Source organism: Rhopilema esculentum, chromosome 21 (genome assembly GCF_057945365.1).
Source record: "Rhopilema esculentum isolate cy_ngs chromosome 21, ASM5794536v1, whole genome shotgun sequence".
Classification (NCBI taxonomy): Eukaryota; Metazoa; Cnidaria; class Scyphozoa; order Rhizostomeae; family Rhizostomatidae; genus Rhopilema; species Rhopilema esculentum.
In genome coordinates, this window is record NC_142835.1 from 6,265,264 (window position 1) to 6,276,412 (window position 11,149).

General features: G+C 35.6%; 1 protein-coding gene across 1 annotated transcript; it reads right to left on the bottom strand.

Annotated features, from left to right (window-relative positions):
- Positions 1-104: 104 nt before the first annotated feature.
- LOC135684311 (uncharacterized protein CXorf58 homolog) lies at positions 105-9,715 on the bottom strand. The gene is made up of 9 exons (XM_065199829.2): positions 9,381-9,715; positions 8,529-8,628; positions 4,271-4,365; positions 3,737-3,848; positions 2,894-3,025; positions 2,176-2,251; positions 1,566-1,725; positions 813-918; positions 105-410 (listed from the first exon to the last, which is right to left on the bottom strand). Exons 1-9 carry the CDS (start codon positions 9,407-9,409, stop codon positions 219-221), a joined length of 1,002 nt encoding a protein of 333 aa, XP_065055901.2. The 5' UTR covers positions 9,410-9,715; the 3' UTR covers positions 105-218.
- Between the last annotated feature and the right edge of the window lie 1,434 nt (positions 9,716-11,149).

Consider the following 11,149-nt stretch of genomic DNA (forward strand, 5'->3'; position numbering starts at 1 on the left):
CAATTCCTTGCAAAATACGGCCTTTTTGTTATAAATCTTGATACCCTTACTTTCAGAAGAACCCGAAGCAACAAAGAATTTGCAACCCAATGATTGAAAGCTGATAAGCACATCACAGTAATTCTTTTGGATTCTTTACAATAATCATAGTCAATATTGATAGCAAAGACAAGTATATTGAAATAAGTTAATCTGTTCTTTATTTTCAAACTTTTGCCTTAGGGGCTCATGAAACTTGCATTTTCAAGAGACAGATTTTGTGACCATTCGTACAACGATTTTCCTTCCCCTTCCCAATTGTCTTCGAGGTCTTCATTGTCACCAAGAATGACGTCATCATCTTCCTCCACCAACTGCAACTTCTCGTTAACCTTAACGCCAGCAGAATCATACACCGTTGACTGATGTTCCTAGCGCAGAATAAACGGTAAATCTGGTGTGAGGTTTATACTTAAATCTCGATGTGAATAAACCTTAATGGCTAAAAACTTTGAAGCCTCTTTGCTTTTTGCAACGCCCCCTTCTAACGTAAGTTTTTCTTTTCTTAACTTCAGCTAAGCGACATAAACTCACTGTTACCACCTCTCTAAAAAACTTTTCAGGGGTTTTACGGGGTGTGTGTGTAGCATTTAACTTGATTTTGTATCCCTTTCAGTGGTCTCAAATTTCGCCTGTAGCTCTAAAATTTCCCACGCCCTATGATATTGAGAATCTAAGAAATTTTTTATAATTGCAGCCTTGTCCAGAAACACTTGCAAGAATTCGCAGGATTGTTTATCAATTAAAACTGTGAATAATAAACACTGGCTTACGGGTGTTTCTTTGCCATCTATTCCGTACATCTTCCTCATTTTCGCAACACGCTCTCTTGCTTTCTTGGTTCTCCTTCCAGACAGTTTTTCTTTTACTACTGACTTGCTAAAACGCAAAAAAATAGAATAAAATAGAATAAAATACACTTGTTCAGTTCAATGTAATCATCTTAACCTTTTAAACCTACGATGAGAGAAAAAGAAATCTTCAAAACCTGTTCCAGATAATGCTAATAAAATAAGATTAACTTTTTGGATTTATTTGAGGTTAAAACACCAGAAAGAAATCACTTAAAATGTAATACCGTATATGATCTATTAAACGCCCTCTCTTTTATAAACGCTCTACCATATAAACGCTCACCATAAACCAAACTAGGTAATTAAACACCCATTCTCCTATAAACGCCCAGAGCTATTATTAGAAATTTTGCAAAAAAGCAATTTCGTGTTTAACGTCGTTTTTAGAAGCCATGTCAGAAAATAATTCACCATTAAAACATTTTGATGTTAAGCATTGCCCTTGTCGACTTATGGTTCAGATGATAAAGAAATACCATGTTTCAAGGACAGACATCATGTCTCTAATAGTCAACTCTCCTATAAGCCAACAATTTTAATAAACGCCCGGGCGTTTAATAGATCAAATGTGGTAAATATGTTGAAATTGAACTCAAGAATGATGAATCATGAATTTCCGTTGATACAAAAAGGCGATGTTCAAGATAGACATGAATACTTTAAAGATAGTACCTCCTTGAACTGGATATCATGTGCAACATTTTTAGCTGAGTTTCTTGTGTTTTCGGTCTAGTGGCAACAAAATGTGGCATCTCTGAAGTAAGTCTTGGTGAGGCATAACCGCTGGTTACGAATGTCATAATGTCGTACATTATGTTTTGTCGTGGCAAGGCTAAAATCAATCAGAAAATTTCCATTACATTTTTATTCGAAATGGAAAATCAAATGATTGCCATATAATGATAGAATCTGGCGCTTGTGTCTGGGTGATGTAAAATTAGTGAGTGGCCCTGTTTGTTCATCACCTCAATTCACTTAAAAATTTCGGCAGATCGATGTTCAATGGGATAAAAATTTGGAACGTTTGTACTTAAAGCAACAAATAAGAAGTGATACCCATAACTTTATAACGGCACAATACCTGTGTCGTTTTCTCCGCTTATTTCGTAGGGCTTTTATCAGATATAGAAAGGATTGCTTCTACTACACAATCTTAAAGACGGACGTGATGGGTCAAAAACAGACTTTAACGAATATGTTGTGAATCCCATCGAGTTAATCAACAACTTTACAACACATTTATAATGTATGTGAGAGCAGATGGAAAAACTGTTGTTTGAACCTTCTAAAGATAATTTTCTCCATGAATTGTCTTTTCCTCCTAGGCTTGCTGGAAGTTCGTCAGTGTTTTTTAAATACTAAAAACAAATCAATGTCAAGGCTAATAAATAATAGAAAAATGTTAAGGAAAACAACTTCAAAACTGAGCACAATGAAATACATATAATTGACCGTACACGTTTTGAAAACGATAGCTTTTCCATTACGATGCGGTGTAATTGCCAATGTTCTGCAGAAGTTTATTGTAACTCCAAAGAAAATGAGAAGTCCAGTTATTTAGCAATCAACATGTTTAAAGTAGGGTAAGGAATAATAAAAGGGGTCCAAGCAGTGGCGCAACGGAACCATGTGGGGCTCTAAGGAAAAATCAGAGGCGGGGCCCTATTTATGGATTGCAGGAATGTCCCAAGAATGTCCCAAGGGTGTATGGCATGTCAAACACAAAAAGCAAGATACAAAAATGACGTTTTCCTCGTTATCTAGGGGGAGATTAATTATAAAAGCCCCAGTTAAAGATCTTTGAAAGGTTTTTAAATTAGTTGAAGTTAAGCAAAGTCTTAAAAACATGGAAGATGTTAAAATAATTCGGGGGTTCCCTTTTGTCGGTGGCCCTTAGTTATCCAACTAAGGTGCCCTTAACTGCGCCACTTGTCTCAAGGCTTTCAACCTATTCTCAGTAAAAATGGAATACCAAACATACAGTGCTTTTAAACTCAAACCTGCATATACTCTTTGAGATTTGTCACATCCAACTCATCGGTTATCTTAACTTGTTTACTCTGGCAAAAATCTTGTAGCATCAGATCATAAAACTTACGATTTCCCATTTGCCTACATGCATCTGCAGCAGCCTAAATGATAGAAAATTAGCAGGAGACAGTGCTCGGCATACCTCAAAATTATTTTTATTAACAGGCATGGTTGATGCATGATGTACAACGATATTAACACAGGGATTTATTAATCTATCCATAGTTAAAATTTTGTTGGCTTTTACAAAAAAATCTTTGTACACTTTCTCCTTAGAACGGCTGACATTCAACAAAGAAATTACTCAAATATGCTGATAAACTTTCTATAATGTTTTGCAATCATTATACAGGCATCGCAGAGCGTTGAGAAAACTGTGGGTCTAAAAAGGGGGGAGCCAAAACCGAATAAAAAGAGGGCTTGACTGGTGATTCATTGTTAAATTTTTGCATTTTGGCAAAAAGTGAGGGGCTATAGCCCCCAGCACCCCCTTCTCCGCAGTGCCTGTTATAACATTAAAATCAAAGGATATATTTGTTTTGTTTGTATCATTACTATTTATTGGAAATGAATGATTATCAAAGCAGTTACAGGACCTTAGCTGTGATGCTATTAAGTGAGATCCCAGTGGTGTGGGAGACATAGGGGCTGGGAGGACAGTCAATATTTATCAAATTTCAGGCTCATTTGAGCAGTTCTGTCTTAATGAAGCCCTAATGCTCTGAAAGATATATATTAAGCCTCCTAAGTGGGTATTTTTTGCTATGCCAATGGGAGCTCCCACATTAATCGCATGGAAAAATGTTTATTACCTCAGAAGCTGGTCTTATAGCTCGCTTTCCACTGATATATTTCAAGCCTTTGCCAGAACTTTGCATATAAACTTTAAAAACTATGTATGGAGGGAAGTCACAACCTGCAAACCTGAGAAATTAGAGATACACGTGATCAGATCAACTGCGAATATTGCACTGAATTGCAATTTTTGAGCCAGATTTTTGGGATCACCAAATCATAGAAATACTCCCCATCTTCATTTTATTTTGGTTCAGCATCAAAAGATAAGCTTATACAATATTCTGATTGATACATTAAGTCTGAGGAACTTTTGTAAGGTTGTAAGAGCATGTAATATATAGTTGATTCAAGGGACATTGGAACTACAGAGTCATCACAAGAAAGATAAGTTTCACTTACTTAAAAATTACTCCTATTCTACAAATATAAACCCTAGAAAATAGGATATTGCCATCACTATAGTACACTTAGTTAATTTTACATGAGAAAATTACCACTTGCTGTAAATCATGAAGTGTTTTAAAAGAAAATCAATTATTTCTATTTACCTAAATTTCACCTTTGGTTGAAAAACAGGATCCTGTAGTAAGTCAGCCTCTGCTGGTGAAATTTTTCTTAAGACTTCAAATGTCAAAGAGTGCTCCTTTCAAGACAAAAAAGACGCTTATAAAATTTGAACATATACATGTAAAACTCACAAAAATTTAAAGCGATGTGTTGCACAGCATTTATCATCTCCTCTTTCATACATGACTCCTTATCAATTTAAAATCTTAAAATCACCCGATGGTGAGACAAATTCTTTAATAGAACTGATTTGGTGAAAATGGGCATATGGGTCAACAATTTTATTTATTTAGTCTCACGAGAGAGAAGAAGAGTAGAGTCTTTAAAAGGTTACAGTAGAAATGGCTATCAAAGTGTGATCGTGGTTTTAAGTTGTTCTTGCAAGTAGAGTTGTGACCATATAAATAGTATATACTGAAGTTAAAAGGTCACATGTTGGTATCTCTTTAGTGGACACCTATCCCTTCCTTTTGTATTTTAGGACAGCTTTACTGACAAGTAGCGAATTTTCCTCGTATTTTAATGCCAGGCTAATGGCTTAACCAGGACAGATAGCATTAGCAATCTGGTATTAAGTTTGATAATTTGAGGTGCACACTTTGCATTGCTTCAGTTTTAACTTGATTACTTTCTTTACTTTTTTGTCAAGCATACATTTTCCCAAACGACAAAACTGGCTAATCAGAGAAAAATCTTGCAGGATCCTGTATAGGATCCTCGCAGAATCCTCACAGGATATTGGTAAAGGATTTTACAGGATCTTGTACAAGATTCTGTACAGGATCCTATAGGATCTTATAGAATCCTATACGACCTTAATAAGATTTTACAGGATCCTGATAAGAATAAAAGCAATCCTTATAAGATCCTAATAGGATTCTATGTATTTCTTGAATATTTGTGAAAAGTCTTGCAGGTTCCTGTACAGGATCTGTATAGGATCCTGTATAGATCCTGTAGGACATGATTCGGGTCTTGTATAGGATTTGTTTAGGATCCTGTATATGATCTATTCAGGATCCTGTATATCGAGGGGAAAATCACTCTGAAAAAGGTGTGTACGACATTAATAATCACTAGTGATTAATTGGCGAATAAATCAGTTTTGTGTGTGATTTATGTGATTTCTAGTGAATTGTAATTATTTTGTGATTATTTAGAAATTGAATCATAGATTCAAAAGTGCTCTCAAAAAATTTCATGCGCATAAACGTCGTTTGAACACGAGACGGTAAGTCATTTAAAAGGCTAAATTAAACAACAATATTTCATAAATTAAACGACAACCTATCATGCCAGTTTGGCAAAATTTTCCAACATACAATATGAAATTGAAAAAGAAAATTTAGCAGTTCAGGGGGGGGGGGGATTCAGAGAAAAATTTGACCGTTGCAGATTTGCAAAAGAAAAAGGTGCAAAAGTTTAATAACATTGAGAACAAAAAACAGAGTTATATTCTATTAACAGCAGCATAAGCAAAATTTTAAATCAATATGATATATGATATATGACAGGTTTTCTACATCATGGATGCAGGGGGTGACATTAGCCTGGAATCAAAAACAGCTGAACTCTTGTTGAACACCTTGCAAAAGACATTAAGGCAAATGCATGTTTTCTGTTGCGTGGGCCATCTACTTTCGTCATAAGAATTTGAATTTGCATCAAAAGAGCTATCTTTCCTGAACAGTAGCATTAGCAATATGGATGCAAATAGCCTGGGATAAAAACAGTGAACAGTTGTTGAACACCTTGCAAAGACATTAAGGCAAATGCATGTTTTCTGTTCTGTGGGCCATCTACTTTCGTCATAAGAATTTGAATTTGCATCAAAAGAGTTATCTTTCCTGAACAGTAGCATTAGCAACATGGATGCAAATAGTCTGGAATCAAAAACAGCTGAACACTTGTTGAACACCTTGCAAAAGACATTAAGGCAAATGCATGTTTTCTGTTGCGTGGGCCATCATACTTTCGTCATAAGAATCTGAATTTGCATCAAAAGAGCTATCTTCCCTGAAGGTAGCATTAGCAACATAGCTACATGCAAATAGCCTGAAATGAAAAACAGTGAAAAGTTTTTGAACACCTGGTTTTTACTAGAGTCAGAAGGATCGTATCGATCATCAGAAACATAATTTTTAAGTCCGTGTCGCTTATGTTTCTTATAATCCAAATGAAAACGCCATCATTAAAATGATTTAAGGATCGTTAGAATAAAAAATGTTATCATAATGTAATAAGGGTCATCGTAAAAGTAGTGAGATTTCCTATGATTTGAAAAGAGCGATCTTTTCCCCGCCACTTGTCTGCATGGATCCAGTATGGCTGCTACGAATCTGCGTTTGTTCCTGGCAGTGTATATTCTAATCAAAAGATGAAGGCATCGAAGAAATGCAAGTTAATAAAATACGAGGAAAGAAAGGGTTTTGGATTTCGCAAAATTTTCAAAAGGAGATCTGAACAAGGTGTTTTGCCAACTTGTAGTCTTTCGAAAACCTGTCTTACAAGCAGCTGAACAGCTGAATTTCACGAAAGATAATCTTTCCACGTGAGATAGATCCATTTTGTATACAGAAAATAAATTCATGGTAAGGCCAACGAGAGAAATAGCAATGTGTGCGGTACCGGAAAATTGTTATTTGAAAAATATTTCCAGTTCAACATCGTTTTCTATAACCATATTTACATGACAACATAGGTTCAATGATAACCAATTTGTGCAGTGACATAACGGTTTTGTGCAGTAATAAAGCTGCTCCGTTATAAAACTGGTACTTTAGTTATGGCGGACAAATTTTATGTCTTTTAGACAAACTTCAAACTTTTTGAATCATAAAAAAGGAAATTGATAGCCTGAGCATACCCAAGGCCAGTTACGGATTTAAGGGGGGGCAACTAGGGGCAGTTGCCCCTCCCTCGACGAGTTGAGACAAGTATGGCGCCTTTTAGAAATTGTGCGCCCCTTTTGAAGAATGAGAATCAGGTGAAAAAGTTTCTGAGACCAATAGGTTGATTTGCTTCAAGGATTACTTCAAAATTATGTTGTTTATTCCGAAAATGGATCTGAAATTGTTGTATACAGCGTTCTCTCGTCATCGATTTTTAAAAATTTTTCAGCCAATACAGCTAAACTTAAGGGTGTGGTATATACAATCATCAGAGATTGTTATGATGCACATGTTTTGTTTTTCTTGTGCTTTGCTGCATCAATAGTCCACGAAATTGATTGATATACATTTAAGATCAGAGGTGTAGGGCTAGGAGCTGAGCCCCCCATGTTAATGCCAAAAACTTGGCAAATTTCTACTTTTTCTATTGTTTTCTGCAACATTTTGTGCAAGAGTCCCCCTTGTTATTTTGATAGCAGCACACCTCTGCTTAGGATTCAAGATGCTGTTAGGACAAACACAGCTTAAGATCTTACGCAGGATCCTACTAAAAATCTTACAGGGTTCTAGAAGAATCCTTATGTATAATCTTGTATAGGGTCCTAAACACTTAGGATTCAAGATGCTGATAGGATCCTGGTCAGAATGTAACAAGATCCTGTTTAAGATTCTACAGGATCCATGTCACAATCCAATAGGATCTTGGAATCCTTATGTGTAAGATCCTAATCTAGTTCTTGTAAGATCCTGCAATGTCACTCTGGATCCTAGCAAGATCCTATTCAAGATCCTCTTTTAGAATCCTGTAGGATTTTTGGTAGGATCCTGTGTAAGATCTTTAGTTTTTTTTGTCCTACAGGATCCTTACATAGGATCTTGCATCAGATCCTATGCACACAGGATCTTGCAGGATTTTTGGTAGGATCTTGTCCTAAAAATCTAGGATCCTTCTAGGATCCCACAGGATCCTATACTGTGAAGACTGCTGAAAACTGGTAGTATTTACCATAGAGCTTCTAATGTCTTATTGAATTAAAAGTGCTACTCAAGCTATAGTTAGAATTAACCTAAAATATGCAAAAGCAGAGTTCTGTTGATTGTTGTTTATTGCTAACAACAAAAGTCCTTATTGCTTTTGACACACTGCAGAAATGATAGGGGCGGAATCTGCCAATCTGCATATTAAGAATTCCCAATTTATCTTGCTGATCTGAGAGTTACACAAGTTGAAAACCAGCCAGCACTGTCAGCTTCATTGTTCATGGGCAAAAGCTAAAAATTCTTAAAATTTTAATCCTTGTTAAAAATCATGTTTTAAAAAATTGATTTAACTCAGCATAATACATACTGCAGCACAGATAGCATACTTGAGGAGTTTAAACATTTGGTGATCTCTGTAAGAGCACCAACATCTCTCAATTGTTTCAGCAGCATCTTTCTCTCTCTTCCTAGATTAAAAGTTCATTTGAAATTAAAAACATTGAATAAGTTGGCATTTTCTGCATTCTCATGAAGAATTGGCAGTATGTCCCAAAAATTGTAGGATGGTATGGGCAGCAGCAAAGATTTATGCTAAAACATAGGGTCAAGAGGGTCAAAAATATTATGAGTATATATTTTTTGAGTTATTTCAATTAAAGCGATTTCATTATAAGTTAAAATTTCAGTTTTGTGATAGGGATAAAATAAGAAAAAAGAACTGGTAAATCTTAAAAGCTGTCTGCTTGAAAGTTGTTTGCTCTTCTTCTGGTCCAGACTGCAGAGTGTGGCAAGTGCAGACCCGAGATATTTTTTTAAAATGTACCTGCCCACCTGGTAACGGGTGTGGCATTTTGAGACATATAGGTATGTCCTAAAACGCTTAGGGCAAATAAAGAATCGTGTTTCCACAAGATCGACATAATCTTGCATGTTGCATTGGTTTGATAGATACAAAATAACTATTAATCATGCCTATTTACTTATCTTTGTCGATATCCTTGGGCTCTAGCATAATTGTGTAAATTATATGCAAAACTGAAGTGCGCACTTGCAAGCACCCTTGAAATTATACTCCTGACCTGCACACCAGAGGCCTTCTTGGAAACTGTCCTACACTGCAGTCCGGCTTCTGGTCACTACCTAATAATTGTCACTGATAGTAGAAACAATTTTGAAGAATAAGTCGTCTTATTAATTAGCAACAATAATTATACTGCACCTTTCAAAATTCAAAGATTTGTCATCCATCTTGCGGTAACATTGCTTGTGGAGCGGAAACTGTTGGTTGTATTATTGAATAAATCTATTAAACGATTCTTTCTAAATGCATCAGTTGTCAGCACTTGTATAATTTACATCGCTTAAACTGGCAAGAGTGCTTAATAAATGAGACTAAAAGCAAGATCACGCGAAAGTCGCCGTATAGTGAAAAATCCAATTTTCATCCAGCCGCCATTTTACATATTTTTCTTGAATTGAATTGAATGGAATTGACTTCAGAGTAAAGAATGTTTACCATGGCAACAATTTGCGTTAACTTCGGTGCGGACTGGGGAAGTCTCTTCTCTTGGCTTCCAAAGCACTCTCGCTAGCAGATTTAAACTTTTTTATGTTTGAAATTAGCCTATATTTTTTTCTTTTTTGATACAGTTTCGCCGTATTATGGGACAATTTGATGTCATTATTCTAAAAATGGTTATTTTTGCCACAGATAATAATGCTAGATGCGCAAATAATAGAAAGAGGGAACTTTAGCGATGATAGCTGCAATTTTTCACTATTTAAGTGAATGCTAGGAAACAATTTTGCAATCTTGAGGACTTGGTATCATTACATTTCTCCGGACTAGTGAGCTTTAACCTTGGCCTCGTCGAATTATCTAATCTGTTTCCAAAAACATTTCAAAATTTGTTTATACTTGGAAAAACAAGCAGAACAAATGCGTTCATACTTGCAAAAATAGCGCCACTATTTGTTCCAAACTTTCAATATTTTAGCATTTTGAGCACCGGCAGGCCCGTCGCTTTTTGAGCACCGGACGCAGGTGAGTCGTGACATTCCCCTGTAATTTCCATTGCAAAAGCGAGGAGTATTTGCCATCTAGGGGTTCTTTTTGTCGGCAAATTTCTAAACTTGTCGGCAAGTACAGGACAGCTCACCCACTTTGTCGGCCCCTCTGAGCACAATAGCTAGCGACGGGTCTGAGCACTGGCCCTATTCCGTCAGTCTTTTAACCGCCACATCGATAAAAAATTACGCCATTAAGATAAGGGCCTGTATATAAAGGATCGTTAAATGGCGACAGCAAGTAGGCAAAAAGGAATTTGAGAGGGAAGAAAGTTAGAACAGTACTACACATATGCAAATTTAGAACAGTATTATACATCTATTACAATCTAAACTGCAATAGATGTTACATATAAAATAAGAAACGAGTTCTAGACAATCAGAAAAATTAGGAAACTTTTTTTTGACAATCAGAAAAACCCATAGCTCTAATTTTTCTTGACCACCCAGTTTTTTTGTTGGCTGGTCGTCATTAAACAAACGTAAAATTTCATGAACACGTGAAAACAATATATTGACGAATCTCACTGTTTGCATCAGCGAAAATACTTCCTAAACTTTTATTGGAAAATTTCCTACCATGCAAAAGTTCATTATAGGACACCGAATGTTAAAATTGATTAAATGATAATGAAGAAACTCTTTTTTTAAGAAAGTATGAAAAACATTATTCTAGAAATATGTTTTTCGATAAATTTAAAAGTTGAAAAGCTGCCACGAAAACTCCCCTCAATAAAATTTTAAATCGACAATTTTCTAACAGATAGTTGCCCATATTTAATATGGGCAACTATAATAATTTCCAACAGCAATAATTAATTTTACAGTTCTCAAAAAATCTTTTGACTTGTCATGAAAGCATACGTATGAAATTGAATTGAAAGCATACGTATGAAACAGGCGTGGGCTTTAATTTCACGA

Bases quoted from the DNA above. Each gene is read 5' to 3' on its own strand.
- LOC135684311 (XM_065199829.2), bottom strand. From the start codon at position 9,409: ATGGATGACAAATCTTTGAATTTTGAAAG. The intron at 3,026-3,736 runs GTAATAAACATT...TCTATCATTTAG, and splicing joins CTATAAGACCAGCTTCTGAG to GCTGCTGCAGATGCATGTAG. The intron at 2,252-2,893 runs GTTTGAGTTTAA...ATTTGTTTTTAG, and splicing joins ATCTCAAAGAGTATATGCAG to TATTTAAAAAACACTGACGA.